This window comes from Ovis canadensis, chromosome X, assembly GCF_042477335.2.
Source record: "Ovis canadensis isolate MfBH-ARS-UI-01 breed Bighorn chromosome X, ARS-UI_OviCan_v2, whole genome shotgun sequence".
NCBI classification, from domain to species: domain Eukaryota; kingdom Metazoa; phylum Chordata; class Mammalia; order Artiodactyla; family Bovidae; genus Ovis; species Ovis canadensis.
Window position 1 is genome coordinate 52,686,880 of NC_091727.1, and position 24,827 is coordinate 52,711,706.

Below are 24,827 nucleotides of genomic sequence, written 5' to 3' on the forward strand. Positions count from 1 at the left end.
CTGTGCTGAAATTGTTTTCAACAGTCACCAGTGACTGATGTTAATAAATCTAATGGCTAGCTCTCAGTTTTCATCTTGCTTGACTAATCAGCAGTATATGACCCACTTGCTTACTCTCTGAGAACATGTTATTCACTTGGCTTTAAGGAGCCTATTCTCTTGTAGTCCTACCTGCTTCATTGGCTGCTGCTTCTGTCTCCTTTGCTGTTTCCTTGTCTTATGTACTTAACTTTGGAGTGTCCCAGAGTTCTATCTTCAGTCCTTTCTCTCTTCTTTCCACACACACTGCCTTGGTGATTGATCTCATCTGGTGTCATGACTTTAAATACCATATGTCCATTAATGACTCCTAAATATGTCTCCAGCTTTGACCTCCCATTTGAACTCTAGCTCCCAATATCTAATGGCCTACCAAACTTGTCAAAGAAACACATCCAAATGGAAACTCCTGATCTTTCCCCTAAACCTGTTCCTTCCACAGCCTTCCCTAATTTTTATTAACAGCAACTTCATCCTTCCAGTTGCTCAGCGTGAAAGGCTTGGAGTCATCCTTGACTTCTCTCTTACTCCTGCTCCACCTCTCTTCTGGTCAGGAAATGCCATTAGTTCTTCCTTCAAAATATATCCAGTTCTCACCATTTTCACAGCTACTACCTTGGGCAAGCCATCATTCTTGCCTGGATTATTATACCACTTTACTAATTATTGGTCTTCTGCTTTCACTAATTCATGTCCCAAGACCTCTCACCCCCAGCCCCAAATCTATTCCCAGTACAACAGCCAGAGTCATTTTAAAAACTGACTCAAATCATGTCACTACTCTTTTTTAAATTCTCTAATGGCTCTTCATACCACTCACCTAATCTCTACCATGGCCTACAAAGCCCTACGCTGTCTGGCCCTCTTATACAGCTCTGATCAAATTGCCAACATCCACTGGATCATCAAAAAAGCAAAAGAGTTCCAGAAAAACAACTAGTTCTGCTTTATTGACTATGCCAAAGCCTTTGACTGTGTGGGTCACAATAAACTGTGGAAAATTCTGAGAGAGATGGGAATACCAGACCACCTGACCTGCCTCTTGAGAAACCTGTATAACAGGTCAGGAAGCAACAGTTAGAACTGGACATGGAACAACAGACTGGTTCCAAATAGGAAAAGGCGTACGTCAAGGCTGTATATTGTCAACCTGCTTATTTAACTTATTTGCAGAGTACATCATGAGAAACGCTGGGCTGGAGGAAGCACAAGCTGGAATCAAGATTGCTGGGAGAAATATCAATCACCTCAGATATACAGATGACATCACCTGTATGGCAGAAAGCAAAGAGACGCTAAAGAACCTCTTGATGAATGTGAAAGACGAGAGTGAAAAAGCTGGCTTAAAACTCAACATTCAAAAAACTAAGATCATGGCATCTGGTCCCATTACTTCATGGCTAATAGATGGGGAAACAATGGAAACATGACAGACTATTTTCTTGGGCTCCAAAATCACTGCAGATGGTGACTGCAGCAATGAAATGAACAGATGCTTGCTCCTTGGAAGAAAAATTATGACAAACCTAGACAGCATATTAGAAAGCAGAGACATTACTTTGCCAACAAAGGTCCATCTAGTCAAAGCTATGATTTTTCCGGTAGCCATATGTGGATATGAAAGTTGGACCATAAAGAAAGCTGAGTGCCAACGAATTGATGCTTTTGAACTGTGGTGTTGGAGAAGACTCTTGAGAGTCCCTTGGACAGCAAGGAGATCAAACTAAAGGAAATCAGTCATGAATGTTCATTGGAAGGACTGATGGTGAACCTGAAGCTCTAATACTTTGGCCACCTGATGCGAAGAGCTGTCTCATTTGAAAAGACACTGATGCTGGAAAAGATTGAAGGCAGGAGAAGGGGATGACAGAGGATGCAATGGTTGGATGGCATCACTGACTTGATGGACATGAATTTGAGTAAGCTCCGGGAGTTGGTGATGGATAGGAAAGCCTGGCATGCTGCAGTCCATGGGGTCGCAAAAACACGACATGGGTTTGCAAGGACACGACTGAGCTACTGAAGTAAACTGAACTGAAAAGCTTTTAAGAAGTTGATAGCCTTTTGCTCAGCAATTATCATTCTAGGAAACATGTAATTAGATAATTGGAAGGTGGACAACAAGTCATACCTACATTTCACCATAACATTTAAAATTTTCAAGCATCACAAAAATAGAAAAGTAATATATAGTTCAGTTCAGTCGCTCAGTCGTGTCCGAACTCTTTGTGACCCCATGAATCGCAGCACGCCAGGCCTCCCTGTCCATCACCAACTCCCAGAGTTCACTCATATATAGTTACATATATATATATATATATATAGTTAGTTAGTTATATAGTCATATATAGTTAGCTGTCACTGTAACATCTTCCGTAGCCAGTAGTTGTTAACATGTGGCCATACTTGCTTGAGTTTTTGTTGTTGTTGTTACTGTTACTCATATTTTAAAACAGATGCCACTCCTTAAGTTATTTCACTCATGTTCTTTGATATGCATCTGTAAAACATATGAGCATTTTCTTACATAGGCACAATGCCATTATTATTCCTAAGAAAATTAATGATAATTTCTTGATATCATCTTAATATCCATTCCATTTTTAGATTTTCCTGCTTGTCTTACAAAAGCTTTTTTGTGGTTATTTCAAATCAGGATCCAAACATTATTCACACATTACAACATTACCTTTAATAGCAGAAATTGGGAAACAGCTAAAATGTATCATGACAATTTATCATGATTAATTATGGTAGTGCCATAAAACAGTAATCTTTGGTGTGGGATTATGGCTGATATGTTTTTTTCTTTTCTTTATCCTTTTCAGTCTTGATTCCAAGTGTTCTGTACTGAAAATTAGGGCAAAATTAATTTAAAGAAAAGATGATAACTATCTCTCAAGTGGATTTACTGAATTTGAATTCTGTATCTCACTCCTGTCTCACCCTTTTTCTTAATGATCCATCTTAGATATCAATGTGCTTTGCTTATCTTACTTCTTCTAGGTCAGAGCTCATCAGCTGGTTCTTCCTCCCTGTGATGTGGTAATCAAAGCTGTTTCTGAGTATGTTAGTTCCATCAAAGACCCCTCAAACCTGGATGTAGTTGGGAAGGATGTTTTCAAACAGTCTCAGGTAAGCTAGCCTTCACCTTCCTAAGAATGGCCAGTTTTCTTGCTTCACAAGTACCACCAGGAGATTTGATCACTTTGGTGCTGCCTGCCTTCTCTCCTCCTAGGTGTTTATCTTCTCCCTTCTTACAGACTAGAGCCCCAAAGTTTCTTTTAGAAAACATCACTAGGCCTGGATTTAAAGGATTTTTTTTTACCTTTTTTCTACTGATTATTAAGGTTATATGAACTCATTCTGCAGAATTTAGAAAATGTCACTTATACTCTTATTACCCAGAAACAACTTGCCATAGTTATCACTCTGGCATATATCCCTCTCTTTTTTTTCAGTGTATATTTTAATATAAAGGAGGCCTTGCTTATTGGAGGAAAATGAGTGCTGAAAAAGGCTACTTAAGTACGTCCAAATGAAACAACAGTGTTTTATTATTAATAGTGAAAAAAGGGCTCACCTGGGATTTTATCTTGTGAAATGAAACTAAAAGTTAGGAAAATAAGTTAGTTTTATTTTTGACAATTTCATTTATACTTATCCTGTGGGCTTTTCAGTTCTATTTTTAATTTAAAAGTCAGCGAAACTGACTTGTATGGTTATATGGATTTTTAAAACATGTATAGATTTGTGTAGCCAATATCACAATCAGGATCAGAACAGTTGAACCTTCCCTGAAATTTCTCATGCTGTCCCTTCATAATTACACCTGAACTCATCCCTAATCCCTGGAAACTACCGGTCTATTCTCTGTCATACTTATATCTTTTAGAGAATACCATGTGAATGGAATCATAGAGTATGTAACCTTTTAAGAATGGCATTTTTCATTCAAAGTAATGCCTTTGAGATTGTTTTAAGTTGTTGAATGTTGCATCTATGGATAATTCGTCCCTTTTTATTGCCATAGTATATATTGTGTCACTCTATGTCATTTTGTTTATGCTTTCACCCCTAGAGAATATTTCAGTTGTTTCCAATTTTCAGTGGTTCAAATACAACTTCTATAAGCATTTCTGTGCAGGTTTTTGTATGAATATGTTTTAATTTCCCTACTGTAATACCTAGCAATGGAAATTCTGGGTCATATGGTAAGTGTATGTTTAACTTAAACTATTTTTTTCTCTTTTTTAATTCATTTATTTTAATTAGAGACTGATTACATTACAGTATTGTAGTGGTTTCTGCGATACATTGACATGAATCAGCGATCAGTGTACATCTGTTCCCCATCCTGAACCCCGCCCCCCACCTCCCTCCCCATCCCATCCCTCTGAGTCATCCCAGTGCACCTGCCCTGAGCACCCTATCTCATGCATCAAACCTGGACTGGTGATCTGTTTCACATATTATAATATACATATTTCAATGCTATTCTCACAAATCATCCCACCCTCACCTTCTCCCACAGAATGCAAAAGACTATTCTATACATCTGTGTCTCTTTTGCTGTCTCGCATATAGGGTCATCATTGCCATCTTTCTAAATTCTATATATATGCATTAATATACTGTAGTGGTGTTTTTCTTTCTGACTTACTTCAACCTGTATAATAGGCTCCAGTTTCATCCACCTCATTAGAACTGATTCAAATGTATTCTTTCTAACAGCTGAGTAATATTCCATTGTGTATATGTACCACAGCTTTCTTATCCATTCGTCTGCCGATGGACATCTAGGTTGCTTCCATGTCCTGGCTATTATAAACAGTGCTGCAATGAACATTGGGGTACACGAGTCTCTTTCAATTCTGGTTTCCTCAGTGTGTATGCCCAGCAGTGGGAGGATTGCTGAGTCATATGGCAGTCTATTTCCAGTTTTTTAAGGAATTTCCACACTGTTCTCCATAGTGGCTGTACTAGTTTGCATTCCCACCAACAGTGTAAGAGGGTTCCCTTTTCTCCACACCCTCTCCAGCATATATTGTTTGTAGATTTTAGGATAGCAGCCATTCTGACTAGTGTGAGATGGCACCACATTGTGGTTTTGATTTGCATTTCTCTGATACTGAGTGATGTTGAGCATCTTTTGATGTGTTTGTTAGCCATCTGTATGTCTTCTTTGGAGAAATGTCTATTTAGTTCGTTGGCCCATTTTTTGATTGGGTCGTTTATTTTTCTGGAATTGAGCTGCAGGAGCTCCTTGTATATTTTTTAGATTAATTCTTTGTCAGTTGCTTCATTTGCTATTATTTTCTCCCATTCCAAAGGCTGTCTTTTCACCTTGCTTATAGTTTCCTTCATTGTGCAAAAGCTTTTATGTTGAATTAGGTCCCATTTGTCTATTTTTGCTTTTATTTCCAGTATTCTGGGAGGTGGGTCATAGAGGATCCTGCTGTGATTTTTGTCAGAGTGTCTTGCCTATGTTGTCCTCTAGGAGTTTTATAGTTTCTGGTCTTACGTTTAGATCTTTAATGCATTTTGAGTTTATTTTTGTGTATGGTGTTAAAAAGTGTTCTAGTTTCATTCTTTTACAAGTGGTTGACCAGTTTTCCAACCACCACTTGATAAAGATTTTTTTCTCCATTGTATATTCTTGCCTCCTTTGTCAAAGATAAGGTGTCCATAGGTGCATGGATTTATCTCTGGGCTTTATTCTTTCATTCTTCCCTTGAGAACCCCATGAACAGTAGGAACACTATGAAAACACAAGAAGATAGGACACTGAAAGATGAACTCCCCAGGTCAGTAGGTGCCCAATATGCTACTGGAAATCAGTGGGGAAATAACTCCAGAAAGAATGAAGAAATGGAGTCAAAGCAAAAACAAAACCCAGTTGTGGATATGACTGGTGATGGAAGTAAAGTCCAATGCTGTAAAGAGCAATATTGAATAGAAACCTGGAATATTAGGTCCATGAAACAAGGCAAATTGGAAGTGGTCTAAGAGGAGATGGCAAGAGTGAATGTCTACATTTTAGGAATCAGCTAATTAAAATGGACTGGAATGGGTGAATTTAACTCAGATGACCATTATAGCTACTACTATGGGCAAGAATCCCTTAGAAGAAATGGAGTAGCCATCATGGTCAACAAAAGAGTTCAAAATGCAGTACTTGGATGCAATCTCAAAAATGACAGAATGATCCCTGTTCATTTCCAAGGCAAACCGTTCAATATGACAGTAATCCAAGTCTATGCCCCGACCAGTAATGCTGAAGAAGCTGAAGTTGAACGGTTCTGTGAAGACCTACAAGACCTTCTAGAACTAACACCCAAAAAAGATGTCCTTTTCATTATAGGGGACTGGAATGCAAAAGGAGGAAGTCAAGAAATACCTGGAAAATGGGCAAATTTGACCTTGGAGTACAGAATGAAGCATGGCAAAGGCTAACAGAGTTTGGCCAAGGGAACGCACTGGTCATAGCAAACACTCTCTTCCAACAACACAAGAGAAGACTCTGCACATGGATATCACCAGACGGTCAATACCGAAATCAGATTGATTATATTCTTTGCAGCCAAAGATGGAGAAGTTCTATACAGTCAGCAAAAAGAAGACTGGAAACAGACTATGGCTCAGGTCATGAATTCCTTATTGCCAAATTCAGACTTAAATTGAAGAAAGTAGAGAATACCACTAGACCATTCAGGTATCAGTTCAGTTCAGTTCAGTTGCTCAGTCATGTCCAACTCTTTGTGACCCCACGAATTGCAGCACACCAGGCATCCCTATCCATCGCCAACTCCCGAAGTTCACTCAAGCTCATGTCCATCAAGTCAGTGATGCAATCTAGTCATCTCATCCTTTGTTGTCCCTTTCTCCTTCTGCCCTTAATCTTTCCCAGCATCTGGGTCTTTTCAAATGAGTTAGTTTTCCACATCAGGTGGCCGAAGTATTGGAGTTTCAGCCTCAGCATCAGTCCTTCCAGTGAACACCCACGACTGATCACCTTTAGAATGGACTGGTTGGATCTCCTTGCAGTCCAAGGGACTCTCAAGAATCTTCTCCAACACCACAATTCAAAAGCATCAATTCTTTGGTGCTCAGCTTTCTTCACAGTCCACCTCTCACATCCATACATGACTACTGGAAAAACCATAGCCTTGACTAGATGGACCTTAGTTGGCAAAGTAATGTCTCTGCTTTTTAATATGCTATCTAGATTGATCATAACTTTCCTTACAAGGAATAAGCATCTTTTAATTTCATGGCTGCAATCACCATCTACAGTTGTTCTGGAGCCCCCCAAAAATAAAGTCTTGACACTGTTTCCCCATCTATTTCCCATGAAGTGATGGAACCAGATGCCATGATCTTCGTTTTCTGAATGTTGAGCTTTAAGCCAACTTTTTCACACTCCTCTTTCACTTTCATCAAGAGGCTTTTTAGTTCTTCTTCACTTTCTGCCATAAGGGTAGTGTCATCTGCATATCTGAGGTTATTGATATTTCTCCCAGCAATCTTGATTCCAGCTTGTGCCTCTTCCAGCCCTGCATTTCTCATGATGTACTCTGGAAATAAGTTAAATAAGCAGGGTGACAATATACAGCCTCGACGTACTCCTTTTCCTATTTGGAACCAGTCTGTTGTTCCATGTCCAGTTCTAACTGTTGCTTCCTGACCTGCATATAGGTTTCTCATGAGGCAGGTCAGGTGGTCTGGTATTCCCATCTCTTTCAGTAATCCCTTAGAACAATACAGTGGAAGTGACAAATATATATGCAAGAGATTCTTTCTGATAGACAGAGTGCCTGAAGAACTATGGACAGAGATTCATGACATTGTATAGGAGGCTGTGATCAAGGCCATCCCCAGGAAAAAGAAATGCAAACAAGCAAAATGGTTGTCTGAGGAGGCCTTACAAATAGCAAAAGGCAAAAGAGAAAAGGAAAGATATGCCCATCTGAATGCAGAGTTCCACAGAATAACAAGGAGAGATAAGAAAGCCTTCCTCAGTGATCGATGCAAAGAAATAGTGGGAAACAATGGAATAGGAAAGACTAGAGGTCTCTTCTTAAAAACTAGAGATACCAAGGGAACATTTCATGCAAAGATGGGTACAATAAAGGACATAAATGGTATGGACCTAACAGAAGCAGAAAGTATTAAGAAGAGGTGGCAAGAATACACAGAAGAACTATACAGAAAAGATCTTCATGATCCAGATAATCACGATGCTGTGATCACTCACCTATAGCCAGACATCCTGGAATGCAAAGTCAAGTGGGCCTTAGGAAGCATCGCTACAAACAGAGCTGGTGGAGGTGATGGAATTCCAGTTGAGCTATTTCAAATCCTAAAAGATGATGCTGTGAAAGTGCTGTACTCAATATGCCAGCAAATTTGGAAAGCTCCACAGTGGCCATAGGACTTGAAAACATCAGTTTTCATTCCAGTCCCAAAGAAAGGCAATGCCAAAGAATGCTCAGACTGCTGTACAATTGCACTCGTCTCACATGCTAGTAAAGTAATGCTCTAAATTCTCCAAGCCAGACCTTAACAGCACATGAACTGTGAACTTCCAGATATTCAACAAAAGTCAAAGGAACCAGAGGTCAGATTGCCAACATCCTTTGGATCATCAAAAAAGCAAGAGAGTTCCAGAAAAACATCTACTTCTGCTTTATTGACTATGCCAAAGCCTTTGACTGTGTGGATCACAAGAAACTGTGGAAAATTCCTAAAGGGATGGGAATACCAGACCACCTGACCTGCCTCCTGAGAAATTTGTGCAGGTCAAGATGCCTCAGTTAGAACTGGACATGGAACAACAGACTGGTTCCAAATCAGGAAAGGAGTACGTCAAGGCTGTATATTGTCACCCTGCTTATTTAACTTATATGCAGGGCACATCATGAGAAACGTTGGGCTGGATGAAGCACAAGCTGTAATCAAGATTACCAACAGAAATATCAATAGCCTCAGATATGCAGATAACACCACCCTTATGGCAAAAAGTGAAGAAGAACTAAAGTGCCTCTTGATGGAAGTGAAAGAAGAGAGTGAAAAAGTTGGCTTTAAACTCAACATTCAGAACACTTAAGATCGTGGCATCTGTTCCCATCACTTCATGGCAAATAGATGGAGAAACAGTGGATACAGTGACAGACTTTATTTTGTGGGGCTCCAAAATCACCACAGATGGTGACTGCAGCCATTAAATTAGAAGACAGTAGCTCCTTGGAAGAAAAGTTATGACCAACCTAGACAGCATATTAAAAAGCAGAGACATGCCTTTGTCAGCAAAGGTCCATGTATTCAAAACTATGGTTTTTCCAGTGATCATGTATGGATGTGAGAGTTGCAGTATAAAGAAAGCTGAGCGCCAAAGAATTGATGCTTTTGAACTATGGTACTGGAGAAGACTCTCGAGAGTCTCTTGGACTGCAAGGAGGTCCAACCAGTCCATCCTAAAGGAAATCAGTCCTGAATATTCTTTGGAAGGCCTGATGCTGAACCTCTGATACTTTGGCCACCTGATGAGGCAAACTGACTCATTGGAAAAGACTCTGATGCTGAGAAAGATTGAAGGTGGGAGGAGAAGGGGACGACAGAGGATGAGATGGTTGTATGGCATCACCGACTCAGTGGACATGAGTTTGAGCAAGCTCCGGGAGATGGTGAAAGAGAGAGGAGCCTAGTGTTCTGCAGTCCATGGGGTCGCAGAAAGTTGGTCGTGACTGAATAACTGAACAACAGCTAAAAAAATTTTATATGAATGAAGAATAAGTTTTGCAAACAAAATTTTCTGATAGCTCTCATAGCCACTAGGTCACGTTTAACTTTCTAGCACAGTTTAAGTGCAGTGTTTGTTTTAATAAAAAGTGTACTTGGGTTATATTTTCTTAAAAGATTTATATTCTTTTGATATTCAAATCATTCTTTTTTCAAGTGCGTTTCCTGCCATGATCTTTCATAATTCTCTCTTACATCATTGTTGAAAACTAACTGTAACAGATCCTCATTGGTCTGTGGCTTCTAGCATAATGTGAGGCATCTTCCATTGTGTCTCTTTACTTTGGGAAATCCTGACTTTATGACAGATTTACCCAGTCACTTTGTTAATTTGCATTGCACTTTCAGCTGTTTGCGTCTTCCCTGGTGGCTTAGAGGTTAAATCGTCTGCTTGCAATGCGGGAGACCTGGGTTCAATCCCTGGGTCGGGAAGATTCCCCTGGAGAAGGAAATGGCAACCCATTCCAGTATTCTTGCCTGGAGAATCCCATGGGCTACAGTCCATGGGGTCGCCAAGAGTTGGACACGACTGAGCGACTTCACTTCAGCTGTTTGCATGAGACAATTAGGAAGGGATTGACCCACAAAACAAGAAATTGCCATGTTCGTTAGAGAGAGATCCTAGTATTTTTTAAGCAGGGAATACTGTTTAAATGGAGAATACGTTTTCCTGCTGATTTTTTATTGTGATAAAAATGCATATAAAATTTACCATCTTAAACGTTGTAAATATATGTTCAGTGGTATTAATACATTCATAATATTATGTAACCATCACCATCATTCATCCCTATAATTCTTATTATCTTGTAAAACTGAAAATCTACAACCATTAAAAGATAAGTCCCCATTCTCTCCTCCCTCTCAGCCTATTCTACTTTTGATCTCTGATTTTGACTACTTTACATACTTCATATAAGTGGAATTATACTATATATAGGAAATTCCCAGTGGCTTAGCAGTGAAGAATCTGCCTTCAGTGCAATAGGGTCAAGAGACACAGCTTCAATCCCTGGGAGAGGAAGATCTCCTGGAGAAGGGAATGGCAACCCACTCCAGTATTCTTGCCTGGATGGACAGAGGAGCCTGATAGGGCTACAGTCCATGGGGTTGCAAATAGTCGGACATGACTGAGTGTGCTTGCATATGCATTTGTATTTGCAATGGGCTTATTTCACTTAGTATAATGTACTTAAGGTTTTTCCATGTTGTAGGATATATCAGAATATCCTTCCTTTTTAACATTGAATAATATTCTGTTGTCCCTTTCATGAATCACAGCCTTGTAATGGCAGAGGGGCTTGTGTAACTCAGTGAAGCTGTGAGCCTTGCTGTGCACAGCCACCCAAGATTGACGTGTTCCACTGGATGAGGAAATGTCCACCCACTCCAGTATTCGTGCTTGGAGAACTCCATGAACAATATGAAAAGACAAAAAGATCTGACACCAGAAGATGATAGTCATAGCAAACATCCTTTTCCAGCAACCCAGGAGACTCTGCATGTGGACATCATGAGGTGGTCAAAACCAAAATCAGACTGATTATGTTCTTTGCAGCTAAAGATGGAGAAAGTCTATACAGTCAGCAAAAACAAAGCCTGGAAATGACTGTGGCTCAGATCATGAGCTCCTTATTGCAAAATTCAGACTTAATTTCAAGAGAGTAGGGAAAACCACTAGGCCCATTCAGGTATGACCTAAATCAAATTCCTTATACAGTGGAGGTGATGAATAGATTCAAGGGATTAAATCTGGTAGACAGAATGCCTGAAGAACTATGGATGGAGGTTCATAATGTTTCACAGGAGTCAGTGACCAAAAGCATCTCAAAGAAAAGGAAATGCAAGAAGGCAAAGTGGTTGTCTGAGGAGACTTTATAAATACCTGAGGAAAGAAGTGATGTGATAGGCAAGGGAGAAAGGGAAAGATATATCCATCTGAATGCAGAGCTCCAGAGAATAGCAGGGAGAGATAAGACCTTCTTAAATGAACAATGCAAAGAAATAGAGGAAAACAACAGAATAGGAAAGACTAGAGATCTCTTCAAGAAAATTGGAGGTATTGAGGGAATATTTCATGCAAGGATGGCCATGATAAAGGACAGAAACGGCAAGGACTTAACAGATTAAGAGGTGGAAAGAATACACAAAACAACTATACAAAAAAAGGTCTCTGACGCAGGATGCAGCATGCTTGGGGCTGGTGCATGGGGATGACCCAGAAAGATGTTATGGGGAGGGAGGTGGGAGGGGGGTTCATGTTTGGGAATGCATGTAAGAATTAAAGATTTTAAAATTTAAAAAATAAAAAACTAAAAATAAAAAAATAAAATAAAAAAAAAAGGTCTTAATGACCTGGATAATCACGATGGTGTGGTCACTCACCTAGAACCAGACATCCTGGAATATGAAGTCAAGTAGACTTTAGGAAGCATTATTGTGAACAAAGCTAGTGGAGGTAACGAAATTCCAGCTAAGCTGTTTAAAATCGTAAAAGATGATGCTATTTAAAGTGCTGTACTCAATGTGCCAGCAAATTTGGAAAACTCAGCTGTGCCCATAGGACTGGAAATGTCAGTTTCATTCCAATCCCAAAGAAAGGCAATGCCAAAGAGTGTTCAAACTACCATACAGTCATGCTCATTTCACATGCTAGCAAGGTAATACTTAAAATCCTTCAAGCTAGCCTGGAAAATCCCATGGACGGAGGAGCCTGGTAGGCTGCAGTCCATGGGGTTGCGAGGAGTCGGGCACGACTGAGCGACTTCACTTTCACTTTTCACTTTCCTACATTGGAGAAGGAAATGGCAACCCATTCCAGTGTTCTTGCCTGGAGAATCCCAGGGACGGAGGAGCCTGGTGGGCTTCCGTCTATGGGGTCGCACAGAGTCGGACACAACTGACGCAACTTAGCAGCAGCAGTAGCAGGCTTCAACAGTACAGGAACCAATAACTTCCACATGTATAAGCTGGCTTCCGAAGAGGGAGAGGAACCAGAGATCAAATTGCCAACATTCATTGGATCATGGAGAGAGCAAAGAAGTTCCAGGAAAAAAAATCTACTTCCTCTTCACTGACTATGCTAAAGCCTTTGACTATGTAGATCACAACAAACTGGAAAATTCTTAAAGAGATGAAAGTACCAGATGACCTTACCTGTCTCCTGAAAAATTTGTATGCAGGTAAGAGACACGGGTTCGATCGCTGGGTAGGGAAGATCCCCTGGAGGAGGAAATGGCACCCACTCCAATGTTCTTGCCTGAAAAATCTCATGGACAGAGGAGCCTGGCAGGCTACAGCCAGTTCAAAGTTGGACCTGACTGAGCGACTAAGAAAGCAAGAAGCAACAGTTAGAAACAGACATGGAACAACTGACTGGTTCAAAATTGGGAAAGGAGTACAACAAGGCTATATATTATCACTCTGCTTATTTAATTATATGCAGAGTGCATCATGCAAAATGTGGGCTGGATGAATCATAAGCTGGAACCAAAATTGCTGGGAGAAATATCAATAACCTCAGATATACAGATGATACAACTACAGTGGCAGAAGGTGAAGAGGAACTGAAGAACCTCTTGATGAGGGTGAAAGAGGAGAGTGAAAAAACTGTCTTGAAACTCAGCATTAAAGAACTAAGATCATGGTATCTGGTCCCATCACTTCATGGCAAATATAAGGGGGAAAAGTGGAAGCAGTGACAGATTTTATTTTCTTGGGCTCCAAAATCACTATGGACAGTGATTGCAGCCATGAAATTAAAAGATGCTTGCTCCTTGGAAGCAAAGGAAGCTTGCTCCTAGACAGCAAATTAAAAAGCGGAGACATCACTTTGTAGACAAAGGTCTGTATAGTCAAAGCTATGTTTCCAGTAGTCATATACGGATGTGAGAGTTGGACCACAAATAAAGCTGAGTACTGAAGAATTGATGCTTTTGAATTGTGGTGTTGGAGAATACTCTTGAGAGTTCCTTGGACTGCAAGGAGATCAAACCTGTCAATCTGAAAGGAAATCAACCCTGATTATTCATTGGAAGGAGTGTTACTGAAACCTGATGCAAAGAGACGACTCATTGGAAAAGACCCTGATGCTGGAAAAGATTGAAGGCAAAAGGAGACGAAGGTAGCAGAGGATGAGATGGTTAGATAGCATCAGCAACTCAGTGGACATGAATTTGAGCAAACTCACGGAGAGAGTATAGGACAGAGGAACCTGGCATGCTGCAGTGCATGGGATTGCAGACTCAGACATGACTTAAGAGACTCAACAACAACAATATTCCATTGTTTGTAAATGGAGGAAAAATTTTGTACATATTCAGTTGAGTGTTGAATATTTTTAATGTTATAGCTTTTGCTTGCCTTTGTAGCTTAATGACAAGAATCCCCCTTTGACTAAACAAAACAAAATTGTTTAATAGTGACTTTGCTTCTAATTCCATCCTAAATGTTTTATAGTATTTCCTAGTCCTCTTTATATGTTTGGTGTGGTAGTCAGCTCAGTGTAGTCACCTTTAACTTGCTTTTTCCACTTAACATTATGTCTTAAACCATTCTTCATTGTTGCTATATAATTTTCACGAATATTTTAAACAGTTATAGAATTATCAGAACTCTTTTAAACAAACATACAAAATCTGCTAAGTAACAGCATCAAATTATGAATTTCTACTCTGCTACTTGTGTCCTCTGTGGATCTATTAATGAAAAGGTTAGGGGCTTCCATGGTGGTCCAGTGATTAAGAATACACCTGCTAACACAGGGGACATGAGTTCAATCCCTGGTCCAGGAAGATTCCACATACCACAGGGCAACTAAGCCCATGTGCCACAACTACTGAAACCTTTGCACCCTAGAGCCTGTGCTCTGCAACAAGATTAGTCACCACAATGAGAAACTTGCACTCCACAACTAGAGAATATCCATGCAGCAATGAAGACCAGTGCAGCCAAAAAAAGTAATTAAAAAATAAATATGTAAATCAAAAAGAAAATGGTAGGGCTTAATTAAATATGATCATATGTAAAATATTGATTAAACTTCTATGTTTACTAACTTCCCATGTTAGCAGAATGTAAATATGAGTAAACCATTCTTTGTCCTCATAGAACATGAGGTTAATGGGGAAGGTTGAAGCAAATAAGTAGAACAAAGGAAAAAACAATAAAGTTTTCATAGAATGAAAGATTTCATAGAATTGGTGCCCCTTGAAGGAAAAGTAAATGTTTAGCTTTCGGGAAACAGAGCAGGGTGGGACAGTGAGGGAAGTACATGTAATTCAGTATTTTCAGGGTATTGGGTCATAGATGTATACTTACTGACACATAATAATTTATAAAACATACTGTTAAGTGCAAAAGGCAATTTGAAAAACAATATACAATTCCACTTATGTGAAAAAAAACTGTATTTATGTACATATATGTGTGTATGTATAACCAGCAAAAGTTATGACAGGACACATACCAAACTGGTTATATTGGTCACTTTGGGGAAGGGATGAGGGTACAGAGGTAGAGATATTAAGGAAAGTTCTGTGTATGGCTTGTGTATCTAAAGTGAGGCTAGATGACCTGGATATCAATATCTGTATTTGTGTCCCTGGTGGTTTAGTCGCTTAGTCATCTCCAACTGTTTGCAACCCCATGGACTGTAGCCCACCAGGCTTCTCTGTTACTTAGCACACATGCATTGATGATGAGAGTATAACTTGAGACATCTGCTTCTGAAAGAGGTTTATATCATGTGACAAGAGTCTATGAAAATGACTATATCCTTTAACCTAGTAATTCCACTTCTAAAAATATCTCCTATGAAATGACCCAAGAAACATGTAAAAATATGCTTATTTGAACATTATTTATAATTAGAAATGACTTTAATATCTTACATTCTATTTGATGAAATATTAAAGGTCATAAATTATATTCAAGAGGATTTTAAAATTACATTGGAAAACCCCCTTCTCAATCATCCCCAACCCCACAGAGATAAGTGGTATTTTCTATTGCCATAAGTAAGTTTCACTTCTGTGCATGTGTGCTAAGTCGCTTCAGTAGTGTCTGACTCTGTGCGACCCTGTGGACTATAGCCTGCCAGGCTCCTCTGTCCATTAGATTCTCCAGGCAAGAATACTGGAGTGGATTACCATGCCCTCCTCCAGGAGATCTTCCCGACCAAGGGATGGAACCCAGGTCTCTTATGTTTCCTGCATTGGCAGGCAGGTTCTTTACCACTTGTCCCACCTGGGAAGCCCAAATTTCACTTCTTCTTGGAGTTTCAGTTCAGTCAATTCAGTCGCTCAGTCATTTCCGACTCTTTGCAACCCTATGTACTACAGCACGCCAGGCCTCCCTGTCCACTGCCAACTCCCAGAGTTTACTCAAAGTCATGCCCATTGAGTCAGTGATGCCATCTAACCATTGCATCCTCTGTCATCCCCTTCTCCTCCTGCGTTCAATCTTTCCCAGCATCAGGGTCTTTTCCAATGAGTCTGATCTTCACATCAGGTGGCCAAAGTATTGGAGTTTCAGCTTCAACCTCAGTCCTTCCAGTGAACACTCAGGGCTGATCTCCTTTAGGATGGACTGGTTGGATCTCCTTGCAGTCCAAGGGACTCTCAAGAGTCTTCTCCAACACCACAGTTTAAAAGCATCAATTCTTCAGTGCTCAGCTTTCTTTATAGTCCAATTGTCACATCCATACATGACCACTGGAAAAACCATAGCTTTGACTAGACGGACCTTTGTTGGCAAAGTAATGTCTCTGCTTTATAATATGCCATCTAGGCTGATCATAACTTTTCTTCCAGAGAGCAAGCGTCCTTTAATATCATGGCTGTAGTCACCATCTGTGGTGATTTGGGAGCCCAAGAAAATAAAGTCTAACACTGTTTCCACTGTTTGCCCATCTATTTCCCATGAAGTAATGGGACCAGATGCCATGATCTTAGTTTTCTGAATGTTGAGTTTCAAGCCAACCTTTTCACTCTCCTCTTTCACTTTCATCAAGAGGCTCTTTAGTTCTTCTTCACTTTCTGCCATAAGGGTGGTGTTATCTGCATATCTGAGGTTATTGATATTTCTCCCAATTTCTCTGATTAATTCCAGCTTGTGCTTCTTCCAGCCCAGCGTTTCTCATGATGTACTCTGCATTTAAGTTAAATAAGCAGGGTGACAATATACAGCCTTGACATACTCCTTTTCCTATTTGGAACCAGTCTGTTGTTCCATGTCCAGTTCTAACTATTGCTTCCTGACCTGCATACAGATTTCTCAAGAGGCAGGTCAGGTGGTCTGGTATTCCCATCACTTGAAGAATTTTCCAGAGTTTGATGTGGTCCACACAATCAAAGGCTTTGTCATAGTCAATAAAGCAGACGTAGATATTTTTCTGGAACTCTCTTGCTTTTTTGATGATCCAACAGATGTTGTCAATTTGATCTCTGCTTCCTCTGCCTTTTCTAAATCCAGCTTGAACATCTAGAAGTTCATGGTTCACGTACTATTAAAACCTGGCTTGGAGAATTTTGAGCATTACTTTACTAGCATGTGAGATGAGTACACTTGTGCATATGTACTCTTTTGTCTGTTTCTCCTTTCACTCATTATTGTCTGAGATTAGTCCACATTGTTGCATGTATCAGTCCTTTGTTCTTTATTACTGTACAGTTTTTTTTTATCATATGTATATATCATAATTTATCCATTCTTCTGTTAATAGAATTATTTCTAGTTTGGTGCTATTAAATAAAGCTATTGTTAGAATTCTTGTTTATATTTTTGGTGGACATATGTACTTATTTTTCCTGGATAAGTATTTAAGAGTAGGATTGCTGTGCCATATGGCAAATATATGTTTAGCATAATAAGAAACTCCCAAACGGTTTTCTCACCTCTACCAATGTATATTCCTACAAGCAGTGTATTGGACTTCAAGTCACTCCATATCCTTGCCAGGTCTAGATATTTATAATCTTAAATTTTAACCCTTCTGGAGGATATATAGTGATTTCACATTATGGATTTTCCGTATGTTTAAGTGGTTTTGGTTGTAATGTTCATACCTTTTGAACCAGTAATTCCACTTTGGGGACATTTTCCTAAGGACATAACTTGAAATCAAAAAAACTTTTATGTACATATATGTTCTTTGTTGTGTAACTTATAATAGCCATATTGTGAGAAATAGCTGAAACATTGGGCATTAGAGAAGTAGTTAAATAATTTATGATACACTTACAATGATAAAATATTCAGCCATTCAAAATTATCTTGTACTATATTAAAAGCTGCTGCTGCTAAGTTGCTTCAGTCGTGTCTGACTCTGTGCAACCCCATAAACGGCAGCCCACCAGGCTCCCCCATCCCTGGGATTCTCCAGGCAAGTACACTGGAGTGGGTTGCCATTTCCTCCTCCAATGCATGAAAGTGAAAAGTGAAAATGAAGTTGCTCAGTCGTGTCCGACCCTCAGCGACCCCATGGACTGCAGCCTCCAGGCTCCTCCATCCATGGGATTTTCCAGGCAAGAGTACTGGAGTGGGGTGCCATTGCCTTCTCCGATAATAAAAGCAAGACATGAAATTTTACATATAGTATGGTATCAACTATAGAAAAAAAATAAATGTTGGGTTGGCCAAAAACTCGAAGTTTGTTCGAGGTTTTCCATAAACCATTACAGAAATGTATCAAAATAGACTAGCTGTACTTCAACCCCCAAAAAATGAATTTTAAAAATCAGTGGAAGGAAACATCAAAATATCTTTGAGTGATGGTACCATTTAGTTTTTTTCTATCTTTATGTATTTTTCTAATGATCATGTAAGCATTTTAGAATAGCACAAAATGTAAGTAAACTTTTTAAATGATTTTTTTAAGTATTTGAGCTTTAATGTTCTATAATACTCTCTCCCTACCTAACCTTTTCTGCAGCATAAAAAAAATTGCTGTCTTGGGTTTCTTTAAACATTTGATTTCTGCCACTATTTTGAATCTCAAATTATAAATTGCATGAAAAAGGCACACTCATGTTATTTCTCCTTCTGAACATCTGATATTCCTATATCCAGTCCAGGACAGAAGATAAAATAGAACGATTCAAGAAAGCGGTTGAGTACTATTCAGTCACAACCAAACTCTCTTCACTGCCAGTGGGGCCCTCCTTTCTAGGTAAGGCTTCCATCTGACCCCGGGCTGCTCTTTATGTAGAAGAAACTGAGTCTCTCAGAACTTCTGGGACAGAGTGGAATCACTTATTTGTATTGCACCCTCATAGAAGTTATTCTTATTTGATAGACATTTGCCTTTTGATTTCCATGTAATAAGAGAGGTGACATGAAACAGGGCCCTCATTTCTTGAATTTATAGATGGGATCCAATGCCATTTCCTTAGCTTGGGCTTCTTCTGGTGCTAATCTCTGTATGGTGCTAATCTCTGTAGTAGCCTGGTATACACAAAATTGCCCCATCTGTGGGGGTCAGGCCTGAATTTGAATTCTACCTCTGTTATGTACTCACTGTGTGATCTTTGCAAGTCACATTTACATGAAATGTGGCTCATGATACCTCCTTAATAGAGTTGTTATCATGAGAAATAATTTATGTGAGGTTCTTAGTGTAGCTCATAGTAGCTGTTCAGTAAATTATAACTCATATTCATAATAATTTCTCAGGTGATATGAGGTTACCAGAATGTAACAGAGTAGAATTATTAGGATTGACTAAAAGAGATAGCACTTTCTCTTTGCTTCAGGTTTTCGAAATAATCGCCTTGGAAATCCTCCCATTCCACAAAATCAAATGGGCACTCTCTCTGCTGGGAAGCCAATGGTAAGTATCTTTTAAGAAGCTTGAGACCATTTGATAGCATTAGACTAGGGTTGTTTCCCAATTTTTATAGTCTTGAGTTAAGGAGTTCGGGTGATTCAGTATTATCAGAATGTCAAGATTGTATATACCTATGTCACGTTCTCAACTTGAGGCTGGCAGACTCTAAAGAAAACATTCAAATCAGCAACCATTAGGTCATTGTGAATGTAGATTAGCTAATATTGAAAGAATGACTCTAGGAGACATAGATTGGTCCATTGTCCTGCCTTTGAAGGATTCTGTCCATACATCACTGTTAGAATTATTTCTTGTTATTCTCAGTATGTTCTTTGTGTTCCAACAATTCCAGCCACTGGCCTCATCCACTGTGTCACAACCTTTGGGGGAACCATCTTGGAGCCTGGTAAAATGTTAAATAAATAGCTTTTGTGTCTGTTTCGTCCTTTAGTTTTCTCACCACGTGCCCCAGAAAATGAAATATCCACCACCATTCCCAGTGGGACCCAACTCCTCTCTTCTCTTCTCCCCCCATGCTTTGGGGGAATCCCATGCTTTTTCTGAGGATTCCATGCTGCAGGACAGCCCCTTTGCCAATTGGGCTATCTCTTATGATTCCTCTGCATCCCAGTTTCCCAATTACCTGACTTCCAAAGCCTCAACTCCTTTGGGACCAGACTCTTCCCACTCCTCTTCCTCTGATGGTGATGAGCCAGAAGGAGCCAGCTCTGAGTAAGTAGCTATACAGGCACCCCAGGAAATAGATTTCTGAAGTATCTCTATTCTTTTACTTTTAACCTAGGTAGGGAATGTAGGAAAGTGTATGTTCCTGGCTTTTTCCTGTGACTCTTTGCACTTAAGTGAAGTAGGAAAACTCTATGTTTTTGTCACTTCATGATCACTTGGACCCTGTACAGGTAATAATTTTCAGATACCCAGGCCACTGAGGTAGAAGACAGCATAGCAGCTGGCTAGGGACACCCTGGTAGGGGTGTGGTATGTATCATGTCTGTCATCTCTCAGTTTGTGAAGAGGAGTAGATTGAACATTTTAAAAATTGCAAGGTTTTATAGAGTTGAAATATTAAAACAGTTGAGTATGCAGTTATATTGCTTGGTAACTAAAAAAGGTTCTAAGGATCAAAACAGTGGGATTTTGTATAATAACATTTTTTTTAGATTATTCCTCCAAGCAGATTATTCCTGGAAGACAGAGCTACTTTGAGGTTTTAATTGTAGTTATTTCCTTAGAACATAAGCAGACTTTAAACATTACTTTTGTAAGGTATAAAGGACTCAGAATGGAGCCCATGACTTCTGATTGCTTTGGTTTATATCTGAAGAAAGAAGGTAGGAAGATAGTGATGGCCACTGAGAGGAATGGTATCAGATCTAGTGCTAACCCAGTGTCCTGGCTTCTAGAGGGTTTGTAAGATTCCTTGTAATCAGAATAGACATCTTGAGTTGAAATATCTTTATTAACCTCCTTTCTGTCTTCCATACTTATCTTTTTAAACCTTTTAGTCACATTACAGAAACACTTCAGCAGCAACCTGGATGGGAGGATCCAAACAGTGACAGAGGTTCTTGGGTAGAGCCCATTGATGCTGGAGTTTCAAATGCCAGCCTGGGTGATGGTGAGCCCCACATCCCATCTCTCCTGTCTATGTCTACAAGGAACCATATGGACATCACCATTCCACCCTTACCTCCAGTAGCTCCAGAAGTCTTGCGGGTTGCTGAACACAGACATCGAAGGGGTCTTATGTACCCATATATCTACCATGTCCTCACTAAGGTGAGAGAACACATCGACACTTACCTCCCTGCTCTCCACACTGTACTTCAACTTCATAGGACTGTAGGTTACCAGAGAAAAGTCTGATCTTTGTATCTGAAAGGAGATCAAAGGAGACCAAGTGTGCTATGGCCCTTCATGTGTCAAGGGTCTCTAGGGAGGTGAGACCAGCAAAAGATGGGACTGTGCAGGAAATGAGGCCTAGAGGAGAAGGGTAATTGTAAGCTTTTGGAGAAGACAATGTACCATGTTTGTAAAGTGTGATCTAGGGATGAACACACTCTAAGAAGAGGCATTATACCCTTGGTCTTTACCTCTCCCTCTACTTCTCCTGAGCTATTCCCGTCCTCTAGCCATACCATACAAATCCATTCCCCAGCAGAATGTCTAAGATGAATTTTACCCATTTAGTCAGCTGTAGTTAATCATAGCAGAGACTTTAAAAATGGACTAGCTTTAAGCTGTCTAATATTCAGCTGGGCTCTTACAACTTTTCAGTCTGAAATTTTGTCTAAATAAAAGTAGAAAATTTAATAGCTAGGCTACAGTTCATTACTTGTTCTTCTCAGCTCAATTCCAAACCTTGAGGTAACTCATTTTCTCCTTTGTCCTGAACCATTTTCTTTTTAGGGTGAGATTAAGATTCCTGTATGTATTGAAGATGAGTGTAACATGGAGCTTCCTCCAGCTGCCATCCTGTTCCGGTCAGCTCGTCAATATGTATACGGGGTTCTTTTCAGTTTGGCAGAGACACAGCGGAAAATGGAACGCCTGGCCATACGGCGGCGGCTACCTGTAGAAGGTAAATGTGGTTCTAGCTTTGACAGTTCTCTGAAAGCTTTGACTCAGAACAAAAATGTCTATGCAAGAACATCATACTTTTGACTGTGGAACAGTCTTTGAGAAAGTGCATAATTCAGCAGAATACATATTGGTGTGGGAAATACATTAACTTAAGCCCAAATTCTTTAATCGTTAAGCATTCAGAGTAACTGTTACTTATAAGATCCATGCTGAACTTTGGGAATGTGGAGATGTATCTGATTTAGTCTCTCCTCCTCAGTGTGGTTTTTGTTTTGAGATTTTATCTTGTAGGTAATTAGAGCCATTGAGATGTTTTAAGCTCCAGAGTAATATGGTCAAATTAGTACATTCAAAAGAACCAACTAGATTTCTGCTTATGGGAAGATGGAGTAGATGTATTTTTACCTATTCCTCCTGCTAAATAAAACTAAAAGCTCAGGATATTCTATATTAGAAAGCACAAGATGCTCTAGAAGGTGAAGAGGTGACAGATTGGCTAAGGGCCTTGGGCTCCAAGGAATGAAGCAGTAGTAAGTTCCCTGGGTTTTCCCTGTGTTTTATATATCCCATGCTGGGTACAGGACAAGATCACAGCCCAGAAATGCCAACAGCTACAGACCAAGAAAACCAAGTATTTTGGTTTTCTATAGCCAAAGTACCCAAAGGAACAACCTAGCAATACAGAGAGCGTTTAGATAACAACCATTCTATTCCAGCCAAACACTATAGAAAAACTATAACCTACTCTTGCCCCAACCAACAAAGGCCAAAAGAAGAACCTGGAGTTCTACCTTTGCCATACTATAAGAAAGTATGTGACCTTCATCTGCTGTAGAGGTGACAGACATAACCAGGTGGGAAGCTAGGACTTCTTCTCCCACTTGCCAGTAAAGAGACAGCATCCTCCTTCACCCACCAGAGTATTAACAGAAAAGACCTGCTAAAACACAAAATTTAAATAAGATCCAGAGTCTCTTAAAATGATACACAAAATATCAAGGTTTGAATTGAAAATCCCTCATTATACCAAGAACCAGAAAGATTTCAAACTGAGATCTCAAACTGAGTAAAGAAAATCAATACATTTGTGTTATCAATAGAAAATGAAATCACTGTAACACAACTGATTAAATTACCTGCTAAGGATTTCAGAGCAGCCATGAGAGAGAAATGCTTTGACAAACAGTTTTGAACATTGTTTTTCTTCTTTCTGTTTATTTATTTTTTAGCCACACTCCTTGGCTTGTGAGATCTTATTTCCACAACCAGAGACTGAATCCAGACCCCTGGCATTGAAAGCACCAAGTACTAACCACTGGACTGCCAGGGAATTCCCTGAACATTCTTCAGTTCAGTTCAGTTCAGTCGCTCAGTCATGTCCGACTCTCTGTGACCCCATTAATCACAGCACGCCAGGCCTCCCTGTCCATCACCAACTCCCGGAGTTCACTCAGACTCACGTCCATTGAGTCAATGATGCCATCCAGCCATCTCATCCTCTATCATCCCCTTCTCCTCCTGCCCCCAATCCTTCCCAGCATCAGGGTCTTTTCCAATGAGTCAGCTCTTCACATGAGGTGGCCAAAGTACTGGAGTTTCAGTTTTAGCATCATTCCTTCCAAAGAACCCCAGGACTGATCTCTTTCAGAATGGACTGGTTGGATCTCCTTGCAGTCCCAGGGACTCTCAAGAGTCTTCTCCAACACCACAGTTCAAAAGCATCAATTCTTCGGTGCTCAGCTTTCTTCACAGTCCAACTCTCACATCCATACATGACCGCTGGAAAAACCATAGCCTTGACTAGATGGACCTTTGTTGGCAAAGTAATGTCTCTGCTTTTGAATATGCTGTCTAGGTTGGTCATAACTTTTCTTCCAAGGAGTAAGCGTCATTTAATTTCATGGCTGCAGTCACCATCTGCAGTGATTTTGGAGCCCCCCAAAATAAAGTCTGACACTGTTTCCACTGTTTCCCCATCTATTTCCTATGAAGTGATGGGACCAGATGCCATGATCTTCGTTTTCTGAATGTTGAGCTTTAAGCCAACTTTTTCGCTCTCCTCTATCAGTTTCATCATGAGGCTTTTTAGTTCCTCTTCACTTTCTGCCATAAGGGTTGTGTCATCTTCATATCTGAGGTTATTGATATTTCTCCTGGCAATCTTGATTCCAGCTTGTGCTTCTGCCAGCCCAGCGTTTCTCATGATGTAGCAGGGTGACAATATACAGCCTTGACGTACTCCTTTTCCTATTTGGAACCAGTCTGCTGTTCCATGTCCAGTTCTAACTGTTGCTTCCTGACCTGCACACACGTTTCTCAAGAGGCAAGTCAGGTGGTCTGGTATTCCCATCTCTTTCAGAATTTTCCAGTTTATTGTGATCCACACAGTCAAAGGCTTTGGCATAGTCAATAAAGCAGAAATAGATGTTTTTCTGGAACCCTTGCTTTTTCGATGATCCAGCAGATTTTGGCAATTTGATCTCTGGTTCCTCTGCCTTTTCTAAAACCAGCTTGAACATCTGCAATTTCATGGTTCACGTATTGCTGAAGCCTGGCTTGG

At 39.9% G+C, this 24,827-nt stretch overlaps 1 protein-coding gene across 3 annotated transcripts in view; it reads left to right on the top strand.

The window, feature by feature from the left end:
* FAM120C (family with sequence similarity 120 member C) overlaps positions 1 to 24,827 on the top strand; it is a 147,501-nt gene that overhangs the window by 58,144 nt on the left and 64,530 nt on the right. For all 3 annotated transcript variants that reach the window (XM_070291608.1, XM_070291610.1, XM_070291609.1), the window contains exons 4-9: positions 3,046 to 3,174; positions 18,910 to 19,009; positions 19,593 to 19,669; positions 20,118 to 20,398; positions 21,190 to 21,463; positions 22,094 to 22,265. In XM_070291608.1, the coding sequence (XP_070147709.1) occupies positions 3,046 to 3,174; positions 18,910 to 19,009; positions 19,593 to 19,669; positions 20,118 to 20,398; positions 21,190 to 21,463; positions 22,094 to 22,265 (1,033 nt within the window). The remainder of the gene's footprint in view (positions 1 to 3,045; positions 3,175 to 18,909; positions 19,010 to 19,592; positions 19,670 to 20,117; positions 20,399 to 21,189; positions 21,464 to 22,093; positions 22,266 to 24,827) is intronic.